The following is a 10,986-nucleotide window of genomic DNA, read 5'->3' on the forward strand; positions in this document are numbered from 1 at the left end:
CAACATGGCACAAGTATACATATGTAACAAACCTGCACGTTATGCACATGTACCCTAGAACTTAAAGTATAATAATAATAAAAAATAAATTAAAAAAAAAAGAAAAAAAAGAAAACTGTAGAGCAATATATATTATATGATATATAGGATAAAAAACCACTAGACACAGAAGCTAATCTATATATTTTCTGCATGTATATTCTATATATACAGAAGTGTACACACACACACATATACATATGTGTGGTTGTATATATGTACACAAAATTGTACCAGTGGCTGCTTCTGGAAAGGAGCTTAGGTGGGGGAGTAGTCAAAGAGATTTCAGCGTCATCTGTATTCTTTTGATTTGATTAATCCATTGGACTTTATTAAGCAGGTCCTCTGCATTCAACTCCATGATTTTCCCCAAAGAGAAATCTCTGGTACCTAAAAACAAAGGTGATTCGCTGGACGCGGTAGCTCACGCCTGTAATCCCAGCACTTTGGGAGGCCAAGGTGGGAGGATCACCTGAGGTCAGGAGTTCAAAACCAGCCTGGCCAACATGGAGAAACCCCGTCTCTACTAAAAATACAAAAAAGTAGTGGGGTGTGGTGGCGCATGCCTGTAATCCCAGCTTCTCCAGAGGCTGAGGCAGGAGAATCACTTGAACCCAGGAGATGGAGGTTGCAGTGAGTTAGGATCGCGCCATTGCACTCCAGCCTGGGCAACAAGAGCCAGCAACATGAATTGTCCTGTTCCAGTAGCTGAATGCACAATTCACTGTCCATTGTATATGCATTCACAATTTGAAATAAAAGTTCATCTTTACAGCTAAAACTAATCACTACTTAATGGCCCAAGATGAGATGAAATTTAACAAACATATAAATAATTTAAGTTGCAATAGTACAACTTTCTGGAGATACTGAATCTAGAGTTACTGAAATTGAGATAATACCACAAAGAAATTGTACGCAGCAATTGGGGGATCCAATGTAAAAACATTATGCAGTAAGCTGTGGCTATGTTGAATTTACAAATTAAGATGCATGGGGTTCTGCCCAGCGCGGTGGCTCATGCCTGTAATTCCAGCACTTTGGGAGGCCAAAGTAGGGGGGATCACCTGAGGTCGGGAGTTCAAGACCAGCCTGCCCAACATGGAGAAACCCCATCTCTACTAAAAATACAAAATTAACTGGGTGTGGAGGTGCATGCCTGTAATCCCAGCTACTCAGGAGGCTGAGGCAGCATAATCACTTGAACTTGGGAGGCGGAGGTTGCAGTGAGCCAAGATCGCGCCACTGCACTCCAGCCTGGGCAACAAGAGCAAACTCTGTCTCAAAAAAAGAAAAAAAAAAGCATGGGGTTCCATTTCTGATTTACCTTTAGACTCAGAAATCATTTATTCTTGGTCAATGAGAGTTTTGAACCAGTTTGTTCAATAGTCTATCATTTGGCAAATAGGAATTACAATTGCCTTTAGATAGGCAATTCTTGATAATTCTGTACAAAAATGGGTAAACTTTTAAACCGTCTTTTCCTAGACATTAAAGTATGTGTCCTTTGTGGATGAATCCCACATTAGGATGGTGAACCAGAAGCTACTAGGGAGAAGTCTGCAACATGTCAAGGGCCAAGAAGTCCCAGTAAGTTAAATCATTTTGTCTTTATTTTTTAAAGAAAATTTACTATTAAATATAAACCCATCTAGAAACTTGTACAAATCAAAACTGATGGATTTGAACAAAGTAAACATATTCATGTAACCAGCACTCAGATTAAACAACTGAAAATTACTAGCAGGAGTCCCTTTTATGCCCTGCTCCAATCACTACCCTTTCTGTTTTTTTTAATTTTTAAAATTTGGCTGGGCATGGTGGCTCACACCTGCAATCCCAGCACTTTGGGAGGCCAAGGCAGGTGGATCACTTGAGGTCAGGAGTTCAAGACCAACCTGGCCAACATGGTGAAACCCTGTCTCTACTAAAAATACAAAAATCAGCCAGGTGGTGTGGTGGCATACATGTAATCTCAGCTACTCAGGAGGCTGAGGCAGGAGAATCGCTTGAACCCAGGAGGTGGAGGTTGCAGTGAGCCGAGATTGTGCCACTGCACTCCAGCCTGGGTGACAGAGCAAGACTCCATCTCAAAAAAAAAAAAAGAGAAACAAATGTATATTTTTAAATTACAAATGAGGTGTCACTACGTTGCCCAGGATGGTCTCAAGCAATCCTCCCGCCTCGGCTCTACCAAGTCCACCCAACTGCCCTCTCTTAAAAGTAGTCATTATCCTGTATCCAAAGATTAATTTTACTTTCTGCTAGAATTTTCTAAAAGTTGAATCATGTAGTGTGTAAGTGGTACATACTCGGTTGAGTGTCTGGCTTCCTTTACTTAACATTATTTTTGCGAGAGTCGTTCATGACGCTGTGTATAGTTCATTCCCATTGTATAATTCCGTTTTATAAGCATCCAACTTACTCAGCCATCCTACTGTTGATGGACATTTGGGTAGTGTCCAGTTTGGGGCTAATGCCAATAATGCTGCTATGCTCAACATACGGTACTCTACTGGGCAGTTACCTAAGAGTGGAATTGCTGAGTCATAAGGCAGACATATATTCAGTTTCAGGAGATACTAACAAACAGTGCTACAAAATGGTGGTTCTTATTCGCACTCTCCCCGACAGTTCTGGCTGCTGGGCATCTTCAATTTCCTAGGGCTGAATTACCATACACTAAGCGGCTTAAAGAACAGAAATGGCTGGTGGCTCACATAATCCCAGCACTTTGGGAGGCCGAGGTGGGCAGATCACCTGAGGTCGGGAGTTTGAGACCAGCCTGACCAACATGGAGAAACCCCATCTCTACTAAAAATACCAAAATTAGCCAGGCATGGTAGCACATGCCTGTAATCCCAGCTGCTCGGGAGGCTGAGGCAGGAAAATTGCTTGAACCTGGGAGGCAGATGTTGTGGTGAGCTGAGATCGCACCATTGCACTCCAGCCTAGGCAACAAGAGCAAAACTCCATCTCAAAAACAACAACAACAACAACAGAAACATATTCTGTCACAGTTCTAGAGCCTAGAAGTCTGAAATTAAGGTGTTGGTAGGGCCCCTCTCTATCTGAAGGCTCTAGGGAGGAATCTTTCCTTGCCTCTTCCTGGCATCTAATGTTTTATGACATTGACCAGGACCTCCAGTACAATACTGAACAGAAATGGTAATAGCAGCCATCTCTGCTTCATTCCCTATCTTAGGGAGAAAGGCTTTTATACTTCACTATTCATTATACTATTTGCAGTAAGTTTTTGTTTGTTCGTTTGTTTGTTTTGAGATGCAGTCTCACTCTGACGCCCAGGCTAGAGTGCAGTAGTGTGATCTTGGCTCACCGCGACCTCTGCCTCCTGGGTTCAAGCAATCCTGCTGCCTCTGCCTCCCAAGTAGCTGAGATTACAGGTGTGCACTACCATGCCTGGCTAATTTTTGTGTTTTTAGTAGAGACAGAGTTTTGCCATGTTGGCCAGGCTGGTCTCCAACTCCTGACCACAGGTGATCCGCCCACCTCAGCCTCCCAAAGTGCTGGGATTACAGGAGTGAGCCACTGCATCCAGCCTGCAGTATGTTTTTAAGAATGTGCTATTAGGTCAGAAAATTCCCTTCTGTTTCTAGTTTGCTAAGCACTTTTACCATTAATGGATATTGATTTCTGAAATAATGTCTTATTTGTTTTCTGGCCGGGTACAGTAGCTCATGCCTGCAATCACTTTGAGAGGCCAAGGTGGGCGGATCACCTGAGGTCATAAGCTCGAGAACAGCCTGGCCAACATGGCGAAACCCTGTCTCTTTTAAAAGTACAAAAATTAGCCGGGCGTGGTGGTGCACACCTGTAATCCCAGCTACTCAGGACTGAGGTGGGAGAATTGATTGAACCTGGGAGGTGGAGGCTGCAGTTAGCTGAGATCATGCCACTGCACTCTAGCCTGGGCAACAGAACAAGACTCCATCTCAAAAAAAAAAAAAAAAAAAAAAGTTTTTTTCTGCTCCTTTTGAAATACCAATGAGTTTTCTTCTTTTTTTCTGTTAGGTGGTGAATTGTACTGATTGATTTTCAAATATTAAGCCAACCTTGCATTCCTGAAGTAAACTCAATTTGAATGTGTTGTACTATTCTTTGTATTTATTGCTGAATTCCATTCACTAATATTTAGGATTTTTACATCTCTTCTTGAGAAAGACTGACCAAAGTGTTTCCATTCTAATGTTCTTATTGGATTTGTGTATGAAGTGAACTACAGTCATGTGTCACTTAATGATGGGGATATGTTCTGAAAAATGCATCAGTAGCTGATTCTGTGGTTGTCTGAATATCATAGACTCTATTTACACAAACCTAAATGGAATAGCCTAATATACACTTAGGTTACATGGTGTAGTCTACTGCTCCCAGGCTGCAAACCTGTACAGCATGTTACTGTACTGAATACTGTAAGCAACTGTAACAGAATGGTAAGATTTGTATATCTAAATATAGAAAAGGTACAGTGAAAATATGATATATAAAGCTAAAAAATGGTACATCTGCATAGGGCACTTACCATGAATGGAGCTTGCAGGACTGAAAGTTGCTCTGGGTGAGTCGGTCAGTGAGTGAGTGGTGAGTGAATGTGAAAGCCTAGGTTGTTACTGTGCACTACAGTAGACTTCATAAACACTGTATGCTTAGGCTACACTAAATTTATTTCAAAATATTTCTCTTTCTTCAATAAATCAATCTTAGCTTACTGTGACTTTTTTACTTTATAAATTTTTAAATTTTTTAAACTTTGTACAGTGGTATAAAAATATTTTATTTCTCAGCCGGTGTGGTAGCTCACGCTTACAATCCCAGCACTTTGGGAGGTCAAGGTGGGTGGATCACAAGGTCAGGAGATCGAGACCATCCTGGCCAACATGGTGAAACCCTGTCTCTACTAAAAATACAAAAAAATAGCCAGGCGTGGTGGTAGGCACCTGTTGTCCTAGCTACTTGGGAGGCTGAGGTAGGAGAATGGCATGAACCCGGGAGGCAGAGCTTGCAGTGAGCCAAGATCGTGCCACTGCACTCCAGCCTGGGTGACAGAGCAAGACTCCATCTCAAAATAATAATAATAATAATAATAATAATTCTTTCTCTATATCTTTATTCTATATACTGTTTTCTATTTTTAACATTTTTTATTTTTATTTTTACTTTTTAAACATTTTTGTTAAAAACCAAGTCACGGCTGGGTGTGGTGGCTCACGCTTGTAATCCCAGCACTTTGGGAGGCTGAGGTGGGTGGATCACTCGAGGTCAGGAGTTCAACACCAGCCTGGCCAATGTGGTGAAACTCTGTCTCTACTAAAACTATAAAAATTAGCTGGGTGTGGTGGTACACACCTGTAGTCCCAGCTACTCAGGAGGCTGAGGCAGAAGAATCACTTGAACCCGGGAGGTGGAGGTTGCACTGAGCCAAGATCATGCCACTGCACTCCAGCCTGGGAAACAGAGCAAGACTCTGTCTCAAAAAAAAAAAAAAATTTCCGATAGTGCTAAGTCCTGGGAAGAATGTGGAATACCACAGTGTGATAAGGGAATCATGTGGGAGAAAAGCTGCTAGATAGGGTAGTCAGGACAGGAGGTGACATCTCAACAGAGACCTGGCTTTTCTGAATTTCATTTTCCAAAATCTGTAAAATAGGCCAGGTGCAGTGGCTCATGCCTGTAATCCCAGCACTTTGGGAGGCTGAGGCGGGCAAGTCACCTGAGGTCAGGAGTTCCAAACCAGCCTGGCCAATATGTTGAAATACCGTTTCTACTAGAAATACAAAAGAATTAGCTGGGCATGGTGGCGTACACTTGTAATCCAAGCTACTTAAGAGGCTAAGGCATGAAAATTGCCTGAACCTGGGAGGTGGAGGTTAGAGTGAGCTGACAGGTCACACGACTGTGCTCCAGCCTAAGCAAGAGTGAGACCCTCTTTCAAAAAAAAAAAAAAAAAAAAATCTGTAAAATAGAGACAAGGATACATTACCTCACAAGCATCTTCAAAGGCTTGAATGCGGCAATGCTTACAGAACACATGCATGGTCCTGATATCTACACCTAATAAATGACGGCTACTATAACTCATGTAATATTAAATGTAACTTTGTAAGTTAATAAAATTAAAGAACCTAGAACCTGAGGGCTTGTCATTGCTAATAGGTTTGGAAACTTGCTTTTTCAGAGACCTGCAATGGACTTCACAGATTTGTCCAAGCTGCCCCTGGCCCTCCATGACCCACCCCCGATTCCTGGACAACTAGGGGAGATGCAGCCGCTTAGAGAGGAGGCGACTCCTAGATCCAGGGACAGCCCCGTCTGGTGCCAGTGTGGAAGCTGCCTTCCGTCCCAACTCCCGAAGAGCCACAGGTGCCTGGAGGAGCTGTGCTGCCGGAAAAAGCCAGGGGCCTGCATCACCACCTCAGAGCTGTTCAGGAAGCTGGTCCTGTCCAGACACGTCCTGCAGTTCCTCCTGCTCTACCAGGAGCCCTTGCTGGCGCTGGATGTGGATTCCACCAACAGCCGGCTGCGGCACTGTGCCTACAGGTGCTACGCCACCTGGCGCTTCGGCTCCCAGGACATGGCTGACTTTGCCATCCTGCCCAGCTGCTGCCGCTGGAGGATCCGAAAAGAGTTTCCCAAGAGTGAAGGGCAGTACAGTGGCTTCAAGAGTCCTTACTGAAGCCAGGCACCATGGCTCACGTCTGTAATCCCAGCCCTTTGGGAGGCCGAGGCAGGCAGATCACCCGAGGTTGGGAGTTGGAGACCAGCCTGGCTAACAAGGCGAAATCCCGTTTGTACTAAAAATACAAAAATCAGCCAGACATGGTGGTGTGCACCTGTAATCCCAGCTACTCGGGAGGCTGAGGCACGAGAATCACTTGAACCTGGGAGGCGGAGGTTGTAGTGAGCCGAGATTGTGCCACTGCACTCCAGCCTGGGAGGCACAGCAAACTGTCTCAAAAAAAAAAAAAAAAAAAAAAGAGTCCTTACCGATAGCAGGGGCTGCAGTAGCCATATTAACATGACCTTTACTAGCAACTTGAACTTCACCTGCAAAGCTCTGTGGCCACAGTTTTAGCCAAAGGGAAATGTGCTTTCATCTTCTATAGCTCTCTGTGTCTGACAGCAAAGTGACCTGGTTAAACAAACCAGAATCCCTCTGCATGGACTGAGAGCAAACAGATTGAGATGTCAGTTTCAACTCTGTCCCTAGGAAGTTGTGTGACCCTAGGCCTCTCACCTCTGTGCCTCTGTCTCCTCGTTGCCCAACTACTATCTCAGAGATATTGTGAGGACAGATTGCACATGAACTGTCTCGTTAATGTTTAAAGATCTACGTGAATGCAAAACATTTCATTATGAGGTCAGACTAGGATAATGTCCAACTAAAAACAAACCCTTTTCGTCCTGGTTGAAGAATGTGGAGGACTAAAGGTGGCCACAGATTCTTTGACACTCAAGTCCCCCAAGACCTAAGGGTTTTATCTCCTCCCCTTGAGAATGGGTGGCTCTGATTGTTTTATCCAAAAGTGGAAGTGACATTGTGTCAGTTTCAGATCCTGGTCTTAAGAGGCTGACAGCTTCTACTTCCTGTCCCTTGGAACTCTTGCTATCGGGGAAGCCAGACTCCATTTAAAAGTCTTCCTATCCTGGCCAGGTGTGGTGGCTCACACCTGTAATCCCAGCACTTTGGGAAACCAAGGCGGGTGGATCACTTAAAGTCAGGAGTCCGAGACCAGACTCGCCAACATGGTGAAACCATATCTCTAATAAAAATACAAAAATTATCTGGGCATGGTGGCGGGCACCTGTAGTCCTAGCTATCAGGAGGCTGAGACAGGAGAAACACTTGAACCTGGGAGGTGGAGGTTGTATTGAGCTGAGATCGTGCCACTGCACTCCAGGTTGGGTGACAGAGTGAGACTCCATCTCAAAAAAAAAAAAGTCTGCCTATCCTGAGACCACCCTGCTATGAGGAAGCCCAAGCAGCCATGTGGACAGTGCCTGACCAGCCCCAGCTTTCAAGCCATCCAAGCCCAGTCACCAAACATGAGAGAGAAGAAGCCTTGAGGTGATTCTGGACTCTACTAACGTATTACTGATACCACTTGATACATCCCAAGTGAGAACTGCCCCATAAATCCAGAAAACCAAATTGTTATCTTAAGTCACTAAGTTTTGGGCTTGTCTGTTCCACAGCAACAGATAACTGGAACAGAGAGCAAGCCTGACGAATGGGCACACAGACTCAGCCCATACCTTCCCTGGTTCTAATGTTCTTAGGGAGCCCAGACTAACCCTGGAACTCTCAGGAACTTAGGTTTCCACTGGACAGTTCTAGAAGGGCTATGGACCAAATCAGGTAACTCACCAGACCAGCCTTGGAATCTATCAAATCTAACTGCTGAGCTACACAATGCATTCCAATCCTCATCACAATTCTGTGACTGAAGGCCGGGTGCAGTGGCTCAAGCCTGTAATCCCAGCAGTTTGGGAGGCCGAGGCGGGTGGATCACCTGAAGTCAGGAGTTCGAGACCAGCCTGGCCAACATGGTGAAACCCTGTCTCTACTAAGAATACAAAAATTAGATGGGCGTGGTGGTGGGCGCCTGTAATCCCAGCTACTTGGGAGGCTGAGTCAGGAGAATCTCTTGAACCTGGAAGGTGGAGGTTGCAATGAGCCAAGATAGTGCCACTGCACTCCAGCCTGGACAACAGAGCAAGACTCTGTCTCGAAAACAAAAAACAAAACAAAACAATTCCATGACTGAAAGTGACTAAAAAGCTGCCTTTGTGCCATTAACACCCTGCACTTTGCAGTCAATCAGAACTGACGCAGTCTGGGTGCTAGCTACTTCAAACCACACCTTTACCATTTCCACACATCAACTGCCGAGAATATGAAAATGCGTGACAGGTTTTAGGATCCTGCTTCAGAATTTCCTTTTCCTGGTTTGGTCACTAGAGTTGGCTATTTATCTGTTTCTAAACAACTGCCATTTTATCGAATAGTTTAGAGACCACTATTAAATATTGTGACTGATGAAAGATCTGTGAATTTTTTTATACATACTCTAAGAGTTACCATTTTGATACCTTTTTAAAACCAGCAGCTTTCTACTATATTCATGTAAGACAGCATGAATAAAAATGTTTTTTGATACAGGGTTTTATCTGGCTTTAAACTCAGGAACCAAGTTAATTATGCCAGATCGAACTTTGATTTTTACTACCTTTTCAAAGACATTTTAAAAAGTGGATAATTATACGTATATAATATGCATAATATTTCTTTGGAGCTGACATTTCTTTACTCCACGAATTCTGTGTTACTGTTACATCTTTCCGTTCTGATGGCCTCTGGGCCTTTGTACCTTTGTCTTTGGTGCCTTATTCCTAGTATGTTTCTATCACCTTAATGAGGCCGCAGACGGAGTCAGAATGTGAAATTACAAATAATCACTGGATCCATCTACTGTTTTCCATCACCTTCCCCACTGATGCTCTGGGTAAGACAGTGATGTGTCACTTCAACTGTGTGTAATATGTCAGACACGTCCTATAATAACAGGCGTCATATTTGTATTCTTATTTTTAGTTTACTGTAGAAAATAATGGCATCACCAAAGGTAATGTGAGTTTTTGTAGGATCTGTTTTCTTATACTTAAAGACAGTCTTCTGTTATAGTAATTGCCAGTATTCATGGCTTCCTCTCTGCGTCAGAAGAGAAGGGATCTGCTTTCTCTTGGCTGATTTCACATAGTATTGGTAATAGACTTGCATTTCTCTTTCTAAAGGGGAATAACTTTTTAAACCCTTCCTGATTTTAGCCTGGCAATGTAAGTGTCCTTAATGTGACTGTTTTGATAATTAAAAAAAAAATGTATAATTTGTTTATTTAAATCTTTCCTTTCTTTTCAGAAGGTCCCCAAATCACAGTTAACTCATTCATGGACGCATTCCTTCAACAACTATTCAATGAGGCACTCTCTAGAGACCAAGGATAAATAAGGTTGCCAGTCTCATGGAGATATGAGGAGATGGACATTAATCAAATAATTCAAGCAAATGGAATCTTGCAACTTGTGCTGAGTATCATGGTGAAGAGGCAAATGATGGCATGAGAGCTTATAGTAGGGGAATTTGGCCTATTTGGGAAGATCAGCCTACCTGAGGAAGGAATGTTTTAGCTAAAATCTGAAGGATGAGTACTACTTAACTAGTGAGTGGGGGAGGAAAGAGCATTCTAGCAGAGAGAACAGTATGTGCAAAGGTCCTGGGGCAGGAAAAGCAGAGCAGGTTTTTAGAACTTAAAGGAGACCTATATGACTGTGCCATAAACAGTACAGGGAAGTAAAGCATGAGTCACAGTTGGACAAGCAGGCAGGGGCTAGCAGCCTGTGGGCCGTGGTAGAGTTTGTCTTTATCCTAAGACTTAAGCCAGGTAAGGGTTCTAATCAGGAGCCTGTTAAGATCACATTTAACTTTTATTTTTATTTATTTATTTTTATTTTATTTTATTTTATTTTTTTGAGATGGAGTCTTGCTCTGTTGCCCAGGCTGGAGTGCAGTGGCTCAACCTTAGCTCACTGCAACCTCTGCCTCCTGGGTTCAAGTGATTCTCCTGCCTCAGCCTCTTGAGTGTCTGGGATTACAGGCGCCTGCCACCACGCCCAGCTAATTTTTGTATTTTTAATAGAGATGGGGTTTCACCATGTTGGCCAGGTTGGTCTCGAATGCCTAACCTCGAGTGATCTGCTGGCCTCAGCCTCCCACAGTGCTGGGATTACAAGCATGAGCCACCATACCCAGCCTTATTTTTTATTCTATTCTATTCTGTTGTATTCTATTCTATTTTGAGATGGAGTTTCACTCTTGTTTCCCAGGCTGGAGTGCAATGGCACTATCTCAGCTCACTGCAACCTCTGCTT

General features: G+C 43.4%; 1 protein-coding gene across 2 annotated transcripts in view; it reads left to right on the top strand.

Moving 5' to 3' along the window:
- Window positions 1–8,470, top strand: part of P2RX7 (purinergic receptor P2X, ligand gated ion channel, 7) — a 58,224-nt gene extending 49,754 nt beyond the window's left edge. The window contains exons 13-14 of one of the 2 annotated variants that reach the window (XM_011964446.1): window positions 1,528–1,629; window positions 6,236–8,470. In XM_011964446.1, coding sequence (XP_011819836.1) covers window positions 1,528–1,629; window positions 6,236–6,733 — 600 coding nt within the window. In that variant the 3' untranslated portion in view covers window positions 6,734–8,470. The remainder of the gene's footprint in view (window positions 1–1,527; window positions 1,630–6,235) is intronic. The other variant, XM_011964445.1, reaches the window with a different exon arrangement.
- Window positions 8,471–10,986: the final 2,516 nt, after the last annotated feature.

The sequence above is a fragment of the Mandrillus leucophaeus genome, unplaced genomic scaffold (genome assembly GCF_000951045.1).
Source record: "Mandrillus leucophaeus isolate KB7577 unplaced genomic scaffold, Mleu.le_1.0 Scaffold7, whole genome shotgun sequence".
NCBI classification, from domain to species: domain Eukaryota; kingdom Metazoa; phylum Chordata; class Mammalia; order Primates; family Cercopithecidae; genus Mandrillus; species Mandrillus leucophaeus.